The sequence below is a fragment of the Symsagittifera roscoffensis genome, chromosome 3 (assembly GCF_963678635.1).
Source record: "Symsagittifera roscoffensis chromosome 3, txSymRosc1.1, whole genome shotgun sequence".
In the NCBI taxonomy this organism is placed as follows: Eukaryota; Metazoa; Xenacoelomorpha; order Acoela; family Convolutidae; genus Symsagittifera; species Symsagittifera roscoffensis.
The window spans coordinates 39,301,257-39,324,776 of NC_087064.1; the positions used below are offsets into that span (position 1 = coordinate 39,301,257).

At 39.6% G+C, this 23,520-nt stretch overlaps 2 protein-coding genes across 2 annotated transcripts in view; both read left to right on the top strand.

Moving 5' to 3' along the window:
* LOC134842169 (transmembrane 9 superfamily member 1-like) overlaps positions 1–23,520 on the top strand; it is a 482,475-nt gene that overhangs the window by 434,540 nt on the left and 24,415 nt on the right. Inside the window, exons 2-5 of the mRNA XM_063858384.1 lie at positions 13,847–14,137; positions 15,334–15,438; positions 15,607–15,725; positions 15,911–16,156. Of these exons, the coding sequence (XP_063714454.1) occupies positions 13,855–14,137; positions 15,334–15,438; positions 15,607–15,725; positions 15,911–16,156 (753 nt within the window). The 5' untranslated portion in view covers positions 13,847–13,854. The remainder of the gene's footprint in view (positions 1–13,846; positions 14,138–15,333; positions 15,439–15,606; positions 15,726–15,910; positions 16,157–23,520) is intronic.
* On the top strand, positions 8,425–13,765 carry LOC134841706 (tumor suppressor candidate 3-like). Its single transcript, XM_063857740.1, has 4 exons — positions 8,425–8,586; positions 9,152–9,475; positions 12,937–13,315; positions 13,743–13,765. Exons 1-4 carry the CDS (start codon positions 8,425–8,427, stop codon positions 13,763–13,765), a joined length of 888 nt encoding a protein of 295 aa, XP_063713810.1.

A 23,520-nucleotide genomic window follows, 5' to 3' on the forward strand; every position in this document is an offset into this window, starting at 1 on the left:
ATGGCTGATGAAATCCTTCTAATTTCCGAGATATTTCTTCTTAGTTTATTTTTAACCCTTGCGCTAAGCAAGGGTATTACAATCGGGTACTAGAATTTTTTTCCCGTGAGCAACTTTGTCCACAGGGTCTTCACTTCTTCCAAAGGATTTTCACTTCTACAGGATCTTTCAAATTTGAATAAAAGCCCGTTTCAGAGTATAATGATCTTGCTATAATGATTTCTTGTAATGATTTCTTAATTTTTTTTTCGGATTCGTGGTTTTCGTCCTAGTGTCTTTCGGTTCATTTTCCGTTTTCTTAAACGACATTTTTTCATCTGGTAGTTTTTTTGTTTGCTTTTTAAAGCATGGCGTTTGTTCCAATGTAAACAGTTTTTACTATAACTGAGTTTTACAAATTTTTCAATTTACTATGTCTGATTTTGAGTTTTTTTTATTATTCAAACAGTTTCAGTTTATGTTATATTGACTGTGTCAACTTATTTTGCGTTGTTTTAAGGGCTTAACATATCCGTTCGGGATTATGTTTTTCATGGGAGTATGGGTCGTAAACACTTAAATTTTCTGCATTTTTTTCTGACAAAAGTTTTGTTTTCGGCTCAACAGATTTTGATCTTAAGTTTCTCGCCTTTGTTGCCGCTCGGTAAATGCTTTCTACTTTTTATGGGCTGTTAATGATCTTCATTCGATACAAATATGAATGTTTTGTTCCGGTAATTTTTCAACTTTTGTCTAGTTAATTTTTCAAGTGATTTTTTTTTTCAGTATTTTTCAGAATTTTTTTCTTGCTTGTTTTTTTTTTCATTCACTATTTGTACCGCAATTTGTGTTTTGCATCGCAAGTGTAGCGAAGCTCGGCTTCCTCTCTGTGTAAAAGTTTTTATTTTGAAAATTCAAAAGAACTGAATTTTCTAACCTTATAGATGGGTTTTGTAAGGGTACTCTCAGGAGTTCCAAAATTTAAGTCTGGCAACCAAAAGCGAATGCTCGTAATTTGTGAGACGTGACGTTTTTTATGTCTTTTTTTGAATTTGTTCAAAAAAAAATAAGATAAAAATATCATAAAATTTGAAGTTCCATCTCTATAGTGAGGCTCTGTCAGGGTACCGGCAGGAGTTGCCAAATTCGTCTCCAATTATGACTGCTCAAATCCTTGTAGTTTTTGAGATATGAAGTTTTTAACGATTTTTTTCAGAAAGTTTAATTTCAGGATATTTTCTGGGATTACGAATCTTGCCTCCAATTTTGATTGCTCAAATCTTGGTAGTTTTCGTGATATGACGTTTTTATGGTTTTTCAAAAAGTTTATTTTTAGAAAACTTAAGTTTGAAGATTCTATAAATTTGAAATTCCTAACGCTATAGTTGGGTACTGTAAGAGTACGCCCAGGAGTTGCAAATCTTGCGTCCAAATGCGACTGCTCGATTTCTTTCAGTTTCTGAAAAGTGACGTTTTTTAATTAATTTTAAAACTTTTCAAATAACTTAGAAAATTTTTTTCTCAAAATAAAATGAAATAAAAAACTTGAAATTACTCAAAAACAAAATTTGAAATTACTAACACTGTAATTGGGTGCTGTCCGAGTATAATCAAAGGAGGAGCATTGCACGCTAGTTATGCTTAAATTGCTTAGGTAATATTATGATTTTTATGCTTTAAGTGCTGAAGTTTTTTGTGCAGTTTTTTGACGTTTTCTCATGTTTATATTATCAAGTGCTTCGATACATTTATATAACTATCCAAATTGCGCACAGACCGTTACTACACGGAAAGACAGCTTTTAATTTTTTTCATTGATGTACTCTATAGAACGAACTAATCTGGAATTAATATTTATTGATTAAATAGGTTGGCTCCATTTAATTTCTTACAGTTCTGCTTTAAAAAGTGCAAGTGCTGATTTAAAAAGGTAATAAAACAGCTTTGATATGGCATTTTTTGTTTATATACTTCAAATAAATTTTCAATCAAATTTTACAACTCAGAATCGCGATAGGGCTTTGAAAAGGCTTTACAATTTGGAACAACCGACGCAACCGCTTCAAAGTGTTCCAAGCTGGAGTACCTCAGGGCTCACCTCTGTCACCGCTGCTGTTAAACCTGTTCACCGCCTCCTTGCCTCCTTACATCAGGCAAATTGCCCCTGAGTCTAACCCAGAAGTCTACGCAGACTCCTTTCGCTCTTCTCGTCAGGTTCCACTCCAGAAGAAGCAGCAAGTCACATGCGACCAGCACTCCAAGCAGTTGACCAGTGGGCAGAAGACCACCTCCTGAAGGTCTGTGCTTCGAAGACTGAGGCGTTAGTGATCTCCTTAGATCCAAGGGAGACAGCAGGAAAAGCGAAGCCTCCCCTACGTCTGGCCGGCGACACTGAAGTACAGCTCCGACCTTCAACGCCAAGGTCCGAAATTCTCGGCATCAACTTCGACTCGCAGCTCCGGTTCACCGAACAGACCGTGACCGCCTGCAGCAAGCTGAAGTCAAGAACGAAGATCATCCAGGCCTTAGCAGGAACCGACTGGGGCATGCAAGGCTCAGTACTCAGACACCTCTTCAATGCGTATGCACGTCCCGGTGGCCTCTACGCGGCCGGGGTCTGGTACTCCTTTATCTACCAAACCAACAGAAACAAACTCGAATCATTGAACTACCAAGTGGCGAGAATAATCACGGGAGCACCCAAAGATTCGAATGCTGCAGCAACTTGCCGCGAAGCTCAGCTTCCACCGATCTTTCATTCTGCCGAAGAGGAATCAGCCAGGCTCTTTAACAAGATCGAAAACCTGGACTCGAGCCACTACCTCGCTCACATGACAACAGACGCCCCCGACGAAGACTGAAAGCGCACGGACAGGAGACTTTCGCCCCTGCTTCAGAACAACAGCCAAGAACCGACTTAACGACATAAACGGCACAGATGTGAAAGAAGCGCTCAAAGGCGAAAGAGAACCGCGCTTCTTAGAACACTACCTGCTGAGAACAGACCCAGAGTCAATTCATAGAAGAGCTACTGGCGGAGAGTTCCTGGAGTCGGTCACAGGCAGAACGCGAACCGAAGAAACTACCTTACACCGACTCCAACTGAACCGCCACCTACCACTGAATTCAAAAAAACATAGACAGGGAAACATCAAAGATCCCTCGGGTGAGCACTGCGGGACCGAGGACGAAGAAGATACTGAGCATTTCCTCCTCTACTGCCCACGATGGGAGGTCGAAAGAAAGACCTATCTCGGCAAGCATCCATACTTGAAACTGCTGCAGACGGCCCCAGAGAACGTGCTGAAGTTCGTTCGAAAGACTGGGCTTTTCTAGCCCACTATTTCAAGATAGAGGGCCGTCACACAACAACAACCCTCCCTAAATAGACCAAGTTAAGATCCTCCAACCCAGCGTTCAATATACATTAAATTTGCTAAGTGCTGCGTGTCAAAATTCGCATTTCTGATTGGCTAAAAATTCTAGCTTACAACCAAGTTAACATCCTCCCCCCTCAACGTGTTTGGGGGGGGGGGGGTGTTGGATGTTACCTGGTCCTTTTTTGTTCACGGATATTCCAAAATTTTTTCACGGATAGCCGAAGTCTTTTTCCCCTGATAACCGACAAAGATTTGATTTTCAACAAAATTAACTGCGACAGAGGATGTACACTGTTTGATGCCTGCTTCCCGTGTCCACCCCAAGACGTTTATTCGTTTCTGATGTTTTTTTTTACTGGATAGCTGAAAAATGTTGTTCCAGGTTAGCTGAATAAAATTTTGTGATAGCCGAATTTTTATTGCTATCTAATTGCATTAACGCAAAGCTATTACCCAATAAAAATATTTCTTGTCCATTGGGTTTGTTCTTAGCTTAGTTTGGAAAAAAGTTAGACAATTCAATTGTTAGAATAAAAGTAATCCAAATTTTTAGTCATATTGTTGTGTTGCTTATTACTTATTAAGAAGGTTCTAGTTTTTTGTGCTATTCGGGAATGCCGCTCTGTTATAGCATTGTTATGGAACACCAAACAAAAATGGAACACTACAATGAAATCCCAAAAACTAGATTCAGAGTGAGAAAAACGGGGACCGATCGTTTAGCAGACCAATCTTTTAGAATAAAAAGTGAAAATTGAGTCTTCTAGCGAACCAACACAATAAACTGGTGCAAGATTGATCAAGCGTCCCCCATTAAGACCATCATCTCACAATTTATCAACAAAAAAATCGACTCAAAAAAGTCTATATGCGGGAAAGAAATTTAAATTCCAATGCCTTGTTTGAAGTTGGTGGAATCCCTCATACGCGAAGGACCGAATGCGCGAGCGAAAATAAAAATCAGCCAATCAGATTTCATTTATCTTAAATTTGGAAAGAAAACGTGAAAATCTGAAAGAAAGTAAACATTTCCAGGGGTGGGTGTTCACAAGTACCAAAATTATAAATCAGGCTCGCGTTAGTACCAAAAATATTGAATTGGCTGAAGACTATTGGCCAATGATAAATCAGTCTCGCGTTACTACCGAAAATATTTAATTAGCCAAAGACTACTAAGCCGACTATTTTAAACTCTTGGCTTAAAGTTGCCCGTGAGCCTGCTACGCGCGGGTCGCCGCTTAGCGGCGATAACCGAATCTAATTTTCGTATAGAGTCCTACCCTCTGTTGGCAAGCTTGCAACACGTTGGCGCGACTGCCGTGGTCGCTATTCTGCTGTTTAGTTTTCTTCTGTTTGAACAGTAGAAAGTTAGCGTAATAATTCGTTTGCTCACAATTCGACCAATCAGAAATCGAGATGAATAATTTTGGTACAAATGGACCGATTTTTCATTTTGGTACGAATGAATCTTGGTACAAATGGGACCTCACCATTTCCAGGGACGTAATATTGATATTTGCCGAATATAAAAACGGCAGAAATATGCAAAATTTCAAAATTGTCTCTGACCGCGGCCTATTTGGAACATTTTTTATATTTCAAGGGTTTCAAATTAAATTCAATTTAATTGAATGGCTATTGATTCTTTTTAAAAATTGACTCTAGGCTAATTTTGTTTTGGTCCTTCGCCCACAAGTTTTTCGTACATTCGGTCCTTCGCCCATGAGAATTGCCGCCTTGAAGTTAGCTTTCTGTTTTGCTAATTGTTCTGAGTCTGCTAAAGTATTGCCCTGCTAAAATATTCTGCAAAAATCCCTAACACCAAGAAAAACGACCAAATTAGTCGCCTAATGGCTCGCGACAATCGATTTGCTTCAGTCGCTCAGTTGCTTGCGTGCTGGAGGCTAGGAAGTTAGACGAATAGCAAATTAGACGATCCAAAAAAAACGGAATTTAGTTAGTTGCGAAATTTCCTGAAAATTGTTTACTAAATTTTAATTGTTGTCCAACCGTAAATCAGGTTATTGATGTCGCAGTTGTATATTTTTTGCATTGCAAAAATGTACTATACTTTTTCGATGAACGGTTTTGTAATGCATTAATAATAATAATTTCGATCGGTTCTGTGCTAATATCCTTTTTTTGTTCTAAACTTTTCGACATAAACAGCACAGATGTGAAAGAAGCGCTCAAAGGCGAAAGAGAACCGCGCTTCTTAGAACACTACCTGCTGAGAACAGACCCAGAGTCAATTCATAGAAGAGCTACAGGCGGAGACTGCCTGGAGTCGGTTACAGGCAGAACGCGAACCGAAAAAACTACCTTACACCGACTCCAACTGAACCGCCACCTACCACTGAATTCAACAAAACATAGACATGGAAACACCGAAGATCCCTCGGGTGAGCACTGCGGGACCGAGGACGAAGAAGATACTGAGCATTTCCTCCTCTACTGCCCACGATGGGAGGTCGAGAGAAAGACCTATCTCGGCAAGCATCCATACTTGAAACTGCTCCAGACGGCCCCAGAGAACGTGCTGAAGTTCGTTCGAAAGACTGGGCTTTTCTAGCCCCCTATTTCAAGATAGAGGGCCGTCACACACAACAACAACAACCCTCCCTAAATAGACCAAGTTAAGATCCTCCACCCCAGCGTTCAATATACATTAAGTTGGCTAAGTGCTGCGTGTCAAAAGCGCGTTTCTGATTGGCTAAAAACTCCCGCTTACAACCAAGTTAACATCCTCCCCCCTCAACGTGTTTGGGGGGGGGGGGTGTTGGATGTTACCTGGTCCTTTTTTGTTCACGGATAGCCGAAAATTTTTTCACGGATAGCCGAAGTCTTTTTTCCCCATATAGCCGACAAAGATCTGATTTACAACAAAATTAACTGCGACAGAGGCTGTACACTGTTTGATGACTGCTTCCCGTGTCCACCCCAAGACGTTTATTCGTTTCTGCTGTTTTTTTACTGGATAGCTGAAAAATGTTGTTCCAGGATAGCTGAATAAAATATTGCGATAGCCGAATTTTTATTGCTATCTAATTGCATTAACGCAAAGCTTTTACCCAATAAAAATACTTCTGGTCCATTGGGTTTGTTCTTAGCTTAGTTTGGAAAAAAGTTAGACAATTTAATTGTTAGAATAAAAGTAATCCAAATTTTTAGTCATATTGTTGTGTTGCTTATTACTTATTAAGAAGGTTCTAGTTTTTTGTGCTATTCGGGAATGCCGCTCTGCTATAGCATTGTTATGGAACACCAAACAAAATTGGAACACCACAATGAAATCCCAAAAACTAGATTCAGAGTGAGAAAAACGGGAACCGATCGTTTAGCAGACCAATCTTTTAGAATAAAAAGTGAAAATTGAGTCTTCTAGCAAACCAACATAATAAACTGGTGCAAGATTGATCAAGCGTCCCCCATTAGGACCATCATCTCAAGATTTATCAACAAAAAAATCGACTCAAAAAAGTATATATGCGAGAAAAAAATTTAAATTCCAATGCCTTGTTTGAAGTTGGTGGAATCCCTCATATGCGAAGGACCGAATGCGCGAGCGAAAATAAAAATCAGCCAATCAGATTTCTTTTATCTTAAACTTGGAAAGAAAACGTGAAAATCTGAAAGAAAGTAAACATTTCCAGGGGTGGGTGTTCACAAGTACCAAAATTATAAATCAGTCTCGCGTTAGTACCAAAAATATGAATTGGCTGAAGACTATTGGCCAATGATAAATCAGTCTCGCGTTACTACCGAAAATATTTAATTAGCCAAAGACTACTAAGCCGACTATTTTAAACTCTTGGCTTAAGGTTGCCCGTGAGCACGCTACGCGCGGGTCGCCGCTTAGCGGCGATAACCGAATCTAATTTTCATATAGAGTCCTACCCTCTGTTGGCAAGCTTGCAACACGTTAGCGCGACTGCGGTGGTCGCCATTCTGCTGTTTAGTTTTCTTCTGTTTGAACAGTAGAAAGTTAACGTAATAATTCGTTTGCTCACAATTCGACCAATCAGAAATCGAGATGCATAATTTTGGTACAAATGGACCGATTTTTCATTTTGGTACGAATGAATCTTGGTACAAATGGGACCTCACCATTTCCAGGGACGTAATATTGATATTTGCCGAATATAAAAACGGCAGAAATATGCAAAATTTTAAAATTGTCACTGACCGCGGCCTATTTGGAACAAATTTTATTTTTCAAGGGTTTCAAATTAAATTCATTTTAATTGAATGGCAATTGATTCTTTTTAAAAATTGACTTTAGGCTAATTTTGTTTCGGTCCTTCGCCCACAAGTTTTTCGTACATTCGGTCCTTCGCCCATGAGAATTGCCGCCTTGAAGTTAGCTTTCTGACTTGCTAATTGTTCTGAGTCTGCTAAAATATTGGCATGCTAAAATATTCTGCAAAAATCCCTAACACCAAGAAAAACGACCAAATTAGTCGCCTAATGGCTCGCCACAATCGATTTGCTTCAGTCGCTCAGTTGCTTGCGTGCTGGAGGCTAGGAAGTTAGACGAAAAGCAAATTAGACGATCCAAAAAAAACTGAATTTAGTTAGTTGCGAAATTTCCTGAAAATTGTTTACTAAAATTTAATTGTTGTCCAACCGCAAATCAGGTTATTGATGTCGCAGTTGTATATTTTCTGCATTGCAAAAATGTACTATACTTTTTCGATGAACGGTTTTATAATGCATTAATAATAATAATTTCGATCGGTTCTGTGCTAATATCCTCTTTTTGTTCTAAGCGAAAAATTTTGTTAGCCAAGTTGTTATCGTCCAAATTCACAAAGAGTTATCAGCGAAATTCAGTTATTTTACGCTACTCTAATTTGATTGACGTCTAAATTCTTAGGGCCCTTGCGTGCTGTATACTCATAATTTACTCGCTCGTGTTTGATAACAACTTTAAATGTGTTTTGCTTACGCGGGAGGGAGGAGGCAGCTCAATTGATCCAATGATGCCTTGAAAAATCCTCGTAAATCTGTCGAATCGGCGAATTTGTTTTTTTTTGTAGTTCGATCGTCACCTCGGAATTATAGTATGGTTGTCATGTTCACTGCTATGGCCCCTGGAAGAGGCTGTCAGATCTGTCGGGAAGTCATGGATGAGTACCAGATTGTTGCCAATTCGTGGAGGTTCTCCAATGCATACAGCAATTCGGAACTGTTCTTCGCCTCCGTAGATTTTGACGAAGGATCAGAGGTAAATATTGTCTCTACTCTCATTTCCAACTGGCGTTATACTGCAAAATGTGATATATTTCGCGTCTAGTAACATATTAGACATACCAATTGAAAAGCACATTAGTTTACGGAAAAAAGTCGCAGGTGAACCATCATGTTAAGTTTGTTAAGTTTGACCTCAGGTAATTGATACATTTCCCCATTCCACACGGAGCTGAATTATTCCATCAATCCCTTCGAATTTGGGATCAAAAACTGTTTCTGTAGAATTTAGGGATCTCTTTAAGAATATCCCCTCTCGGGTACCTAGTGACGAATATCCCCCCTATAAAGAAATAAATCAACAGGTAAGCATATCAGAATTTTATACCTAGTTACGAATATCCGCCCGATTTGCAAATGGGGCGGATGAGATCCAAATTTTGTTTGCTCTTTAAAATTGAAGGATAAAAAAGGAAATTGTTATTGTTCCTTTGTACCTCTTTATCGTTAAGCATCGGATAAGTTTAACTAAAATAATTTGAAGCATAAGAATTTGGATGCTGTTTATAGCTCTCTCTTGCATTTCTTCCGCTGTTGTTAAGGTTTTCCAGCTGATGAATTTGAACTCTGCGCCAGTCATCATCCATTTCCCCCCAAAAGGAAAGCGGAAGGGCGATGACACGTTTGAAATTCAGAAGTACGGTTTCAGTGCGGAGGCCATATCCAAATGGGCCATGGAGCGCACTGGTATCGCCATCCGCATCTTCAGACCCCCCAACTACTCGGGCACCATTGCAATGAGTCTGCTTTTCATCATAGTGGCCGGAATTCTGTTCATGAAGAGAAATAACTTAGAGTTCATCTACAATAGCACTGTAAGCCATCAGTCAAGTATTATGAGTACGCTCAACGAAGAGGCAGAACAAGTAAATGCCAAAAATGAGTTTAAAAAGCGTGGTTCTGCATTGTTCGTGCACTACATTAAAAAGCGTATATACATGAGGTTGAACTTGAAACTATCATTTGTTTAGGAGTAATGAACGTGGTGAAAACTCTTATATGCGTCTTGGTGATTTTTTTTTTCAGGATAAGTCTTAAAATGAGCATAGAAGTCTCTAATAACTACAGATGTGCATTCATACATATTGATGCATTTATGAATGCAATTAGGTATATATGCCTTTTTTGAGTTCACTTGAAATTCATCTGCTGACAGTGACGTAAATGACGCGAAACACGTGAACGATTTCAATTTTTGAAAGTGGAATTTAAGTTTTTCTTTTCCAATTTTCGATTGGCTGTGTTTGTAGTTGAACTGTTTTCTGAGACGATCGATCGCAATTTGGACTGCTCTTTTCTGCTGTATTTTTGTACATTTTAGAGAGTTAGATCAATTAAGTTCGGACAGTTTCCAGTATTGAATCTAATTGTTCGAGTATAAAAGAACGGAGTGATTGTGACTTATGTAGGTCGTGATGATTTTTTGGTAGTTTTTTAGATTTTCATTTGAATTTCTTGTGGTTTTATTTTTATTTTCTTCAAATTTTAGTTCATTTCCTTTTTTATAGTATTTGCCAAATCGTTGGCAATATCCTTTCGGTCAGCCAAAATTGAACGATGGTAAAACTGCTCATTGTGACGTCGCAGAACATTTTTTATTCTTTTCAGAATGTAAATTTTAGGTGAAAAATCCAGAAGAGTATGTTTTTGCTCTTTCACACATGTTCTTTCACGACAAGGCATGAATGAAAAATGAAATATTAGAACGCATGAATGAAAAAAGAAATCATTTGCATAGTTTTGCGCACTTTTCCGGGCTCTTTCACAATTTTCCGGCATCTTTCCCTCAGAAAGAGCAAAAACATACTCTTCAACAGTTAGAACATAGTTGAAGGTGGCCTCGGGCAAAATAGCAGCCATCGCGCACTTCGTGCCCTCAGGCCGGGCCCTTTTTCCCTCGGGCATCTTTCAACTATGTTCTAACCACTACAAAGCACTCGTTTTGGTCGACTAGGAAGTTCATTTCACTGATATTGTCATTTCGCTATAAATTAGCCGGACACAACGAACAACATTTGAAAACTCAGGCGCTTTTTTCTCAAATTGGGTTTTGACTAGATAAAAATTGAAGAAAACAAAAAATGCTTAAGAATTATATCAGATTTACTATGGTGCCTTTTTTCTGCAAAATTCTAGCCAATCTTTTACCCCAAAAATGGGCCATTTTGTTCGTTTGAATTACTCAAGAATTGCGCTGAAACTACCGAGGTAATTGATGAGAAAGTTATACCAAAAGAAGCCTATCACACTGTCCAACAAAGGGTTAAACTACTGGAAGAAATAAACTTTCGATAATAACTATTAGAGAAGTATAATTCTGGTTGGTTGCCAAAAAGGTTGTTTTACTGTGAAAAAATCATAATCTTAACTTAGAAATAAATTTCAAACGTTTAACGGAAGTTTTTGGAAGTTTAACCCTTCTAAAACTTTGTTAGACTGTGTGAGAGGCCTTTTTTGTTATATTTTTCTCACCCATTGACTCGGTAGTTTCAGCGTAAATCTTGAACTGACCCATTTTTGGGGTAAAGTTTTGCTTGAGAATATTTGAGAAAAAATTGCACCATATTACTTCTGGTTAAATTCTAAGTAATTTTTGTTCTTTTCACGCTTTGTCGTCTGAACCCAATTTGAGAAAAATGCGTTTGAAAATTCAAGTTTTATACGGATAATTTAAATCAGCACTAAGAGGCAGGCAAACTCAGCTATCGAACAGCCAAAACGTAAAGGTCCAGAAAAAATGTGAATGACTTCTAGTTTCAAAACTTGACTTATACTTTCTGATTTTCCAGCGGAATGAAGTTGCCTATTGATCCAGTTGATGCTAAAATAGATAACTTCAAGATAAAATGCCAATCATAAACAATTCGTGAAATTCGGTAAAATTTATTTTTAAGATCCGATGAACATAATTTAAACTATAGAGATCGCGATTGTTTTTTTTCGAGGATAGGCTCAAATTTACTTTTTTCGTGGTTTGACTTTTGCTTTCTTTTTGAGTCCAGTTCATGTCCTTTGTTAAAGGAAGGCAAACTCCGCTATCGAATAACAAAAGTCTAAAGGTCACGAAAAACATGATCGACTTCTAATTTCGAAAAAGTTTCTGTTTACCTGTGATCCTTGACTATTTTCCAACTGTCTTTCGGCTTTGTTTTTGAGTGCAAAAAAGAAGAAAGGAATTTTCACTAAATAGTCTTGCTGATTTTTGTGTTGTTTTTTTTTCAGGAAAACTCTTAACGTTTGTTCACGCTCAAATTTATTTTTTTTTGCGGTCTGACTTGTGACTTATTTTTCAGTTCGTTTCCATTGTTTACACTGCAAAGCAATGTGTTATAGTACGAAATTTTTTAAAACCTAAGTCGCAATTATTGTTGCGGCTTTTGTTGTGACTAATTCGCAATTTTTGCTGCGGCCTAAAGCAACCATATTTGCTGCGTCGAATTTTGCTGCATCGATTTGTCAATAAGATTTTTTGATATTCGATGCACCTTTTTAATGTAGTTGCACCTTTACAGCTTATTCATAACATGTGCTTTGACATTCCAATAGTTATAAATTTACAGTTGATGCTTTTTTATTTCCTCAAGTGAACCGAAGAAAGCTATTTGTTTCAAACAACATAACAATACTAAAGTCTCGATTTCGAAATTTTCTAACTCAATATATCTCGCATTTTTTTGAAATGCGTAATTTATACATAATGTGGCTTCATGCTTTCCAATTTATTACATGCAAAAGTGTGTCTTTTTGTATTTGGTGTTACTTTTGGCTGCATCGAAGTGGCAATTTATTAGCATGTGCAGCTGCGTTTTTGGGGATTTTAAGCGTCCCTGGCTGAATGGTTAGTGCGTGAGACTCAAATTTGCTAGGTCGCAGATTTTTGCTAATTCAAGTTTTTGCTAAGACTCGAGTTTTTGCAAATTCGAGGCTTATTTCTACTTTATTTTGATAGAGCTGCTTTTTGGTCGTGTTCTCGCAAGTGTTTAACCATCGAACAGCAAAAGCATGATTTATTTTTAAGTTCAGTTCGTTTCCATGTTAAAACTTAACCATCGAACAGCAAAAGCAAAAGGGTCACGAAAAACTTGAATGACTTCTTGTTTAAAAAAAATGGAATCAAAATTACCTGTTGATCCAGTGTTTGCTAAAAAAGGATAATATTCAGAAAAAAGTGCCAATCATCAACATTATTCAAAGAGCTTTACGTGATATATTTTTCTCTTCGAAATGAGATAGCTGAAAAATGTTCAAACCTTTTAATCAACTTTTTTCTGTGTCTTCCTGGAGTTCTTACACTTCTTTAACCATCTGCTAGTTTTGTTGCGTGTAGATGTGGGGCGTGATCTGTTTGATGGCAATATTCGCCATGACAAGTGGGCAAATGTGGAATCATATGCGTGGACCCCCTTTCGCCCACAGGAACCCTCAGTCGGGCCAGGTGAGCTACATTCACGGAAGCAGCCAGGGACAGTTCATAGCCGAGTCTCACCTTATCCTCGTGTTGCACGGACTGGTCACTGCAGGATTCATATTCCTCATTAACGCTGGCTCATCCTCAGTCTCTAGTCCTGCATCGGCCAAAGATGTCCCGGAAAAGGCGGCAGAGACCCAGACGCAGGCAGCTGGAAGTAAGCACGCTTCCTCAACTTCCGCTGCAGCGGGAGGAAACACAGTGCAAGACGCTGGAAAACGTAGAGTGATGGTGATAGGTGCGCTGGTGGCAATTACTGTTTTTTTCAGCCTGTTGCTGTCCATTTTTAGACAGAAGTATCAAGGATACCCGTATAGCTTCCTGTTTAGGTAGAAAGCCTGAATATGATAATGAATATGAGCTAAGTGTGTTGCTAAGTTACGCCAGCGGAAAGAATAATGTATATTGACAGATATATTGACCACCAGTCACCCGCTTTTAAATTGTTTCGATATAAAATATTACCCTGCTATATTCCTTCCCCGTTGTTGTTGTCTCTTGCCGTATTTAATGTCTGCTTCTATATAGTTGGAGAAAACTAGCTGTGCTAACTTGAATGTCCAATAATAATATTTCATTATATCAATTGATTTTATTCCATGATTAATTAATGGTTTCGAACTGTCGGCAAGGCTATCAATTTAGTCAATCTCACTTATGTTTAGGTCAGAATAGTATGGCGATGTAGATAGAACAATATTTAAATTGATACTTGCTGCTTCATCTTGAAGGATTACCTGAGGTCATGAATTATGAAATGATAAGTTTCAGGTAGTTATGATTAGATTGGATAAGAACTGCCACTTGCATCTGCTATACTGGTGGGTGGCGTTTGGCCTTCCGATTGTGGGAGCGCAAGTAGTGCAGTACTACAAGGCGGGGGACAAAATCGATTTGTTCGTGAACAAAGTGGGTCCCTACAACAACCCAGATGAAACGTACCACTTCTACACTCTGCCCATCTGTCAGCCGGAGAAAGTAAAACATAAAAGCATGACTCTGGGAGAGGTTCTGAAGGGAGACAGACTGGCATACTCTAACTTCGACATCAAGTTCAACAGTGAGCTCTGACTTGCCTTGAAAATATTGAAATGAGTTCTGTGTATATTCAAGTCTTTTTTGTGTGGTTTCAGAGTTGCTAATTTGCCTGTTTTGTTTTTGTCTCAACCCTTGCGATAAACAAGGGTATTGAAATCGGGTACTAGACACTTTTTCCCATAAATAACTCTGTTCACAGGACTCCTTCCCGGACTCATTCACCTCTTTGTCCTCTCTTGAAAATTGTAGTCCTCTCTGTTGCAAATATTGAGCAAGTTTTGAAGCTTGTTGGCATTTGAAATATCCGTTTTTCGACATTTGCTTTTTTATAGTTTTGAATTTATTTTTTACCAACTGGAATTGTTAAAATGTTATTTTTTGTCTTTTATTTCGGCTCATATGTTTCGCCCTATTTTATATCAGTTTAGTGGCCTCATATTGCGCCGTTTGATGAGCCGGAAGTTTTCTGTGCGCGTGTGTGTGTTTTGGGTGAAAGGGGAAATTGAAATTTTTTATTAGCTTAAAATTTTTTGAATGTTTTTTTTTCGGCTGGAAGGGTTTCTGCTCAAGCGCTTTCGGCTTTGTTACTGCGTGGTAAATTTTTTCTGATGCTTATTTCGCATTCTATGGTCTGGGCATGTTTTTTTCAAAACTATTTTCTTACATTTTGATAGATCTAGTTGCATGCATAATTATAGAGTTTAGTTACCGAATTTTTTATACCACTTTGCATTCAGTACATAAATGGCATTCGTGGATACTATTGGGGCAGTTTATTTGTGAATCAATTTTAATTTTCTGAAATATTTCAGTTGAATTTCAGGTTATTGTCTGCCGGCTTCAATTCTGTCGGCTTTTTATACCAAATATTTTGTTTTCTAAAATTTTCCGTTATTATTTGTGAAATTGATTAGACTCTTGCGCCAAAGTTCTGAATGTTCGAAAGCAAAACCATTTGGACGTCCTGAAAAGTTTTAATCGACTAAAATTATATAAATTTATTTAACTGTCGTTTTTTTTTTCGTTTCGTTTTCTATTTTTCTTTTTCAAGGGTAACTTCGTTCGAAGTCTTCTTTGCTAGTTCTTGAGCTTCATGCTGTCTTAGCCCCGTATTGTTGTATCGCAAGTGATGCGAAGCTCAGCTTCGCCCCTGTGTAGAGGTTTTTCATGTGCTCGAGTGTTTTCTCTAGTTTATTTACATCCAGTTGTTATGTTTAGCGAATGCTGAAGGAGTAGTTCTGTGTGAGAGGGCTTTATCGGGTGATCAGGTGAATACACTCGTCAATGCCATCGAAGAAGAATACTACTTCGAGTTCTATCTGGGTCAGTTCCTCTTAAGCTGCTCTCTTTTTCCTATTTGAGAAAAAACAGCATTTGATTTCCAGAAGTTTGACAAATTGATCCACGTGAAGTTGAAATACCTGACAGAATTGAATGTTTACACCATAGCTATATATACTTATTATCCCAATTCTAATTTGTTTGCATCAGACGACTTGCCTCTACGTGGCTTCCTGGGAGAGTATGTGGAGCAGAATATTTGGCCCCATAAACACATCTGCAAAATCAACACTCACATCAGATTCCTGCTCAGCTACCACGGACCCAATGTGAGTAGTGGTTAATACCAGGATCAGCTCGTCCAATTTTTTATGTTCCTGGAAAGGCATAAAATCCTTATGTGAACCGGTATGTCTAGAGGTGAGCGAAAGTGACGTGGTACACTTGATGTTGAGTATTGCCGTGCTACTCGTGTTTAGTATTGAGTGAAATATTAATCGCGTGCTGCGTGCAGGTGATTGCGGCCAGGGTGTCAACTGACAAGCCAGTGGAGTTGAGTGAGGACACTCCCCTCAGCACCATCCAGTTCTCCTACAGTGTCTACTGGGTGGAGACGGAGAAGACCGTGGAAGACAGGGTGCAGCTGGAGAGACACAGCAGAGGCCGTTTCTTCCCCAAGTCACTCGAGGTCCACTGGCTCAGTGTCATCAACTCAACCGTCCTCGTCCTGCTCCTTGTTGGATTCGTATTCATCATTCTAGTTAGTTTTTTTTCAATCCACTCTGTCGTAGCCTGCTTTTGACTAAAACTAATTGCTCATCATTTCTTACTCTGACAATCAACGGAAAATTAATTCACCGTGACGTTTCTTTTCTGATGTTTCTTTTCTTGTTTTTTATTTTTCGATTGTCGGTGCATCTGTTAGTGGTGATAGTCATTCATTTTTGTATTGGAATTGGTGCGAAGCTCTGCTTCGCCTCTGAGTTACCCATGCGATTAGCAACGGTACCATAATCGGGATACTTGACCTTTTTCCCGTAAACAACTTTGCTAACATAATGGCGTCAATTGAAAATGCTCAAATGGGTAAATGCGCTAGTTAATACTGCCTGCTTAGTAAGTGTTTACTCTTTTTATGAATACGCTTATTTTTCTTCCAATGTGGAAAATGTTTGGTAAATTTTCAGCTTAAGTGGGTATCGGCCTAATTCAGTCAGGTTATATTGCTAATACGATTTTTTAGGAGTAATAAACGTAGTGAGTACGCTTATATAGGTCTTGCTGATTTTTTTATTGTTTTTTTTTCAGGAAAAAGTCTTAAATTTTATTCACGCTCATTTTTGATTTTTCGCGGTTTGACTTGTGATTTGGTTTGGTTTGACTTTTCAAGTTCAGTGTATTTCCATTGTTAAAAGGAAGACAAACTCCCCTATCGAACAGCAAAAGTGTAAAGGTCACGAAAAACGTGATCGACTTCTAATTTCGAAAATGGAAATTAATCATCAGATTTCCCAGCGAAATAAAAGTTGCCTATTGATCCAGTTTTCTCAAATCGGGTTAGTTTTCACAAAATATCGCATATCAATGATATTGCACTTTATTTGAGCTCTTATACAATTGAATTTATTTTTCGGATGCGGGTTGTTAGTCCGTCTGACGTCCCCTGATGTTATTGAAAACGGAGATTGCAAACTTTAGTTCATAGTTGATTCGCCTGGTTTTGGTGGCTGAATATAATTTTTGTGGCTGAATATAATTTTTGTTCTCAATCAGTATTGACAAGATTAGCATCTAACATACCATGAATTTTACTTTACATCACGCTATTTATAAATATCAACATCACGCCACTAATCAAAGATCAATGTCTTAACTTACGAAAGTGAATGTTAAAGTTCATGTATGTTACACAAAATAAGTTCACATAAATTGTTTTAGCGTTGTCAATAGATTTAGCGCTGGCAATAAAAAGATCTGGCGTTTGCAATTTAAAAATATGCAATGCATTTATTAGTGGCTAATGTTGAAAAAACAAAGCCGAGATGGCGCAGTTGGTAGATTTGACTCTTAAGCAGCTCCACCTGAAAGTAAGTATGCTAGGGGTGTTTTCTTTTAAATTTTCGTTGATTTTGCAACCTCCCATTTGCCAATTGCTGCCTGTTTGCATAGTGCAGCTTCGATTGTCTTGTATTTTGTAGCAATCCTTAAAAGTGTGAGACTATTGAAAACAGTCTTTGAAAGTTAAAAACTCAACATAGCAGATATATGATTGATTGAAAAAAAAGAAAATGAACAAACTTGATGAAATTTCGCTTTTATATGTGTTTTCAAAAGTTTGTTTGAAGTTTTCTCTTTTCGTGTTTTTATTTGTTTTCACAATGGTAACATCGGTCCTAATCTTTTGTGGTATTGAATCAACCAGCTCTAGTGGTCGCATGCTTTTGATACGGGCGTTTGAGCTCAAATTTTGCTTTTTTGAATTTTTTTCTGCTTGATATGATGTCATATTCTTGACAATTTATACATGATGTTTTGTATGTTGAAGGCTATGATAATGTTAGTTTTATCTTGGTGTTTTTTCTTTGTTGTTAGGGATAAATTTTTATTTATCTCTCTCTCTCTCTCTCCGTTACGTCTCGTTCGAGACCTGGATGCCTTCTCCGGAAGTATTCAGGTCCCCGAGGCCCCACTAGTATGTCCTCCATTATACTTTAGTGGACAGCCTCTGGAGAGCCTGATAGAATTCCTTGGCCAGGACTTGGATGTGGTCCGTGGCTTGGTGCACCCCATCGTTCTTGTCCATATGGGCTTTCGAGAACCGTCGGTATCTGTGGAACTCACATTTCGCCTTCTTTGCTATCTTTTAGTATTGCATGTTGATCTTCTTGATTTCTTCTTCGCGGTGCCTCCTCCATGGTACTTCCATTAAAACTACTTGAAAGCCTTCGTTCTTATACATTTCCACGAAATCCTTCATTTGATCACTGAACTCCTCTGGCTGATGTATTGAGCCATCTCTCCATGCAATGTTGTTTGTCCCGCCGAGAATCGCAATTTTCTTAATTCCTAGGCGAATAAAATTGTCCATTAGCTTCCTCTTGGACACTTGGTGAATCTGCGTACCGGGACAAGTCACAACCTTCGCGTTCTTGATAAAGATCCCATTTACAATGGAATCGCCCAGAACTGCGAATTCGAGATGCTTTCCGTGGTGATCTCCTCATGGTACGGTTTGTCCACTCTTCTCGCTGGTACTTTATTCACACCCTCCTTGGATGCTAAGTCCTCTTCCAGCCTCCTCTTTCTCCCATCTCTATCGCTCCTGCCCTTTCCACTCATTTTCATTCACGACCTGAAAAAGTAGTGAGGTCATCCTCCAATGGATACTTACCCTACTTCTTCGGCGTTTGAAATTAGAAAAAGGATTTGGAAAAAGATAAAAACATGTTAAGTAAGCCAGAGCAGAGCCTTCATGGAGGGGTTCCTTCTTGCTTCACAACCCCATGCACCCTGCGAAGGTGTCTGGCCATGTTGGTCTTGGTCTGTTTTACTCCGCAGATATGGCATGACTCTCGCGGCCAGACTCGGGGTTGTGTTGCACCTCAATTTGACAGGCTTTGCTGTGGTTTGTCAGTTGTGCCTTTCCGTTAAACGTTCCAAAGCATCGTGTACTCTTGAACGATGCGTTCGATTCACAGTGCATTCGTCTTTCATGTTAGGTGAGACCTCCTTTTGATCTGCATACTCTGGTGCAGCCTTCCCACCTGCATGTGAAGCCTTCTCTATATGTTCGGGGCTGTGTCATGGGTGGTTTGGGGTCGTGTTTTCCGGTCAGGCGCATCTTTTCCTCCCAGTCGATCAAGAGTCTCACGCGCTTCTTTACCAAACTTCTCCATCCTTTCCTGATTCTGGATAAGTTCTCAGTGTTGGTCCAGTCTTTTCCGACTTTTTCCCAGGAGTTTCCGCCAGTACCATAACGTACCTCGTTTGAGGCCTCCTATTACTTCAGGTTCGTGGTCCCAGGAACCGAGAATTATCCTCTTGGTGGGTTCTCGTTCGGCATGCGTAGAATGTGGCCAATCCTGTAGAGGGTTCTCGTCTCTGTCACTGTCCGCATGGACTTGATTCCCAGTTGTCCTCTTATCTCGTATGCATTTACGTGCTCCTTCTGCATCCTCAGTTTCGCCAGGCCCCGGTTGTGGTTCCATATCCACCGGTATGCGTTATCTAGAACACTCTGCATCTTCTGGATATCGGTCGCTGTCCATGTGTGGACCATGCAATCGAGAAGCATTGTTGATTCCACGACTGCTTGCACGGCTAGGGCTTATGTTCTCATGGACAACTTGGATCGCCAAAGCCATTTCTTAGTCTTGTACCAAGCAGCGTTTCCTCGTTGCACCCTGGCTTTCAAGTCGTCTTTCCTTCCAATTCTAGTTCCAAGCATCCTGGTCTTATTCGCCGCTTCCGTTCCAAATGATATTGACTCTTCTTTTCCATCGTGACACTTTTCTTCGTAGTCTTTCATTGCTTGCTTGACTACCTCCTTCCCGAGTTTGAGTTCACTTGTCCAATCGATTAGTCCAATCGAAAGACTCTCCGTAATTTCAATTTTTTCTCTCTCTGCCCTGGTGGCCACCATTCTACGTCCTTCGGCGGCACACTGCTTCCTGCACGCCACGACAATTTGAGCCCGCACTCTTTGTTTGCTTCTTTTGCCGCTTCCTCTCATAAGGTTTTTGCAAGCCTGACCACCTCGGAGTGATATATATTGAAGAGAGTGGGGGATGTGGCGCATCCTTCTCGCAAGCCACGTTGTGGCTGCCATCCTTCACTCAGCTCATTCCTCCCCTTGATCTTATAGGTGGTATCTTCATGTAGGTCTTTCAGGAGTCTTAGGATCCAGTTTGGTATAGCCAGTCTGTCTACTATTTCCCACATAAGAATCTTATTTACCCCGGGATACGCCTTAGTTATATCCAGGAGTACCGCTCCTGGTCTGTGTCGTGTACTCTTCGGCTCGTATCCTAGGACCCTCCTGGTCTACTCGTCTACCCTGATAATTATTTGGGTTGCGTCCGCCGTTGATCGGTTTTGTCTGAAACCACTTTGGTTCTCGCCTAACACTTCGATTTTGTCCGACCACTCTCTGTCTTGAGGCAAGTATTCTCGCTATGATTCTGCTTGCGAGTGGTAAGAGGCATACCCCTCTGTAGGTTTTGAGATCTTTCGCACTTTTCTTGTGTAGCGGTTTTACTCATCCTTCTTTGATCCTTTCTGGCAAGTCCTCAGATTAGGTTTTAATGATCTTCATGATGCATCGGAACAACGCTTGTCTTAGATGTTTTCCATTTCTCTTGACAGCGATCATCCTCACGTTTTCGATATCTGGAGCACTATCGTTAATGCTTTCTATCCCCTTGTTGAATTCGGGCCATGTGATCTCTCGTCCCAGAACCTTCGCGGCCTGTATACTATTCTTATCCCACCTTTGAGTTGTGAGTTTCGCGGTCTCTTTTATCTCATGGATTTCACGTTCGAATCTCTGGTCCAATACCTTTTGGAAGTGTTCTCTGAACTCGTCTGGTGTGAAGTATTTCTCCTCGATGGTGGTATAGTCCTTTACGCCAATCCTTTTGAGGGCTGAGTATAGCTTTCTGATGTCTCCGGCGCGTTCCGCAGCCTTATCTTCTACAAGTTTCAGCCACCACTCTTATTCTTATTTTTCTTTGTCGGCCTTGAATCTTTTCCTGGTTTCCTTCCGATTGTGTCTTTTGCGTGTCTGCTCGTCACCCGTGGAGTCGTCTATCTATTCTGTTTCACGGGTAATCTGTTCTTGGTATTGTTGAATCTCATCCTTGTGGTCGTCCACCCATGGCATTAGGTTTTTCTTTTCCTTCAGTCCGCAGCGTTTTTCCCAGCGTTGGTCACTACTTGTATGACCTTTTCCCATTCCTGCTCCCGTCTTAGGTTCATTTTTATTTCTTTCTGAAAACTGATAGAAGTCTTGTCTTCCCTAAGGCGGTCTAAATTTATACAGCTGGCGGGGGGTTTCTGACGATCCTGCGTTTGAAGAAAAGGTTACACGTCATCTTGTTCGGTAGGTGGTCTGACACGTCGGTTCTCACTTGTGAACTCTTTTGTCCTTCACCCATCTTTGTCTGTCCCCCTTTTTTACTAGGAAACAATCTATCTCGTGCCACACTCCAGTCACTGTGTTTTCATGTAGCGGTGTCTGGAAAACGAGTTGGCCCTTTGTAGATTATTCCGTAACCACCAGTTCATCAGGTCGTTTCCGGCGTCATTCGTGCGTCCAAGCCCATAGGGGCCCGCGGCTTCGTTGCGCTCCCTACTCGATAAGTCACCGACGCTGGAGTTTAAATCTCCCCCAAGTACCAGTTTCGCTGGCGTGTAGATCATCCATTCTAGGTCCTCTCTATACATTCTGATTTCTTCCGGATCTCCGTTCCCCCAGTGGTTGGTAGGTAGATACAAGTTTTACCCCTCCTACGGTCACGCTTGTATTCCGGTTACCGTTTTCCTTGAGACATCCTTCCTCTTGCCAGCGGACAGACCACTCGCCCGTAGGAAGATACTGCTCCTTTGACCGTGAACGAGCACGCTGAACAGGTTTCTTGCCTTTATCCGCTTTATCCAGGGAGTTGGTTCCCGAAGTTCCGTCAGCATTGCTATTTCTGTGTCGTGTCTTGCGATCGTGTCGACAATTTCTAGGAAGCGGTTTCGTTTCGGAAACTCAACTCTGGCCCTCTGGATATTCCAAGCCCATATTTTAGTCAGATGCCTTCTCCCTTCTGTGATGGCTCTGTCGAACCATTTTCCGTTTCCATTTTCTTGCAGATTTTTCTTTGTTTTTTTTTCAAGAAAAAGTCTTAAATTTTATTGACGCTCATTTTTGATCTTTCCCGGTTTGACTTGTGATTTGGTTTGATTTGGTTTGACTTTTCAAGTTCAGTGTATTTCCATTGTTAAAAGGAAGGCAAACTCCACTATCGAACAGCAAAAGTGTAAAGGTCACGAAAAACGTGACCGACTTCTTATTTCGAGAATGGAAATTAACTATCAGATTTCCCAGCGAAATAAAAGTTTTGCCTATTGATCCAGTTTTCCTAAATCGGGTTTATTTCCCCAAAATAGTTCACATAAATTATTTTAGCGTTGGCAATAGATTTAGCGCTGGCAATAAAAAGTTCTAGCGTTGGCAATTTAAAAATATGCAATGCATTTATTGGTGGCTAATGTTGAAAAAACAAATCCGAGAAGGCGCAGTTGGTAGATTTGACTCTTAAGCAGCTCCACTTGGAAGTAAGTATGCTAGGGGTGTTTTCTTTTATTTTTTTTTGATTTTGCAACCTCCCATTTGCCAATTACTGCCTGTTTGCATAGTGCAGCTTCGCTTGTCTTGTATTTTGTAGCAATCCTTAAAAGTGCGAGACTATTGAAAACAGTCTTTGAAAGTTAAAAAATCAACATCGCAGATATATGTTTGATTGAGAAAAAAGGAAAATGATTAAACTTGATGAAATGTCGCTTTTATTTGAGTTTTCAAAAGATTGTTTTCTCTTTTCATGTTTTTATTTATTTTCACAATGGTAACGTCGGTGCTAATTTTTTGTGGTATTGAAGCAACTAGCTGTAGTGTTCGCATGCTTTTGATGTAGGCATTTGAGCTCATTGCTTTTTTGAATTTTTTTTTTGCTCAACATGATGTCATATGCTTGACAATTCATACATGATGTTTTGTATGTTAGTTTTAGGTTCTGATAATGTTTGTTTTATCTTGGTGTTATTTCTATGTTGTTAGGGATAATTTTTTTTTATTGCAATCTTTTTTTCACGGCTTGTCCAAAGCGTTCTGTTTTCTACAAGGTAAGCTACATTTCTGAGTTACAGCTAGAGAATATATATTTGATAGCCCCGTAATATGGTGATGTTTTTCAACCAATCGGGGCGTTTTCAGGGGTTTTTATTTATGAAATACTTTTTGAAGGGATTCTGATAAAAAGAACTCTAGGTTCCTGATACACCGCGACTTCTGAGAAAACAAAAATCGTCATGCTTCGGATTCCAACCGGAGTCTATGTGGTGTTGGGCGCGTACTTTGTC

Excerpts from the sequence above, each read along its gene's own strand:
- LOC134841706 (XM_063857740.1), top strand. The coding sequence starts at position 8,425 with ATGGTTGTCATGTTCACTGCTATGGCCCCTGGAAGAGGCTGTCAGATC. Across the intron at positions 8,587-9,151 it reads ATTTTGACGAAGGATCAGAG|GTTTTCCAGCTGATGAATTT; the intron begins GTAAATATTGTC and ends GCTGTTGTTAAG. Across the intron at positions 9,476-12,936 it reads TCAACGAAGAGGCAGAACAA|ATGTGGGGCGTGATCTGTTT; the intron begins GTAAATGCCAAA and ends TGTTGCGTGTAG.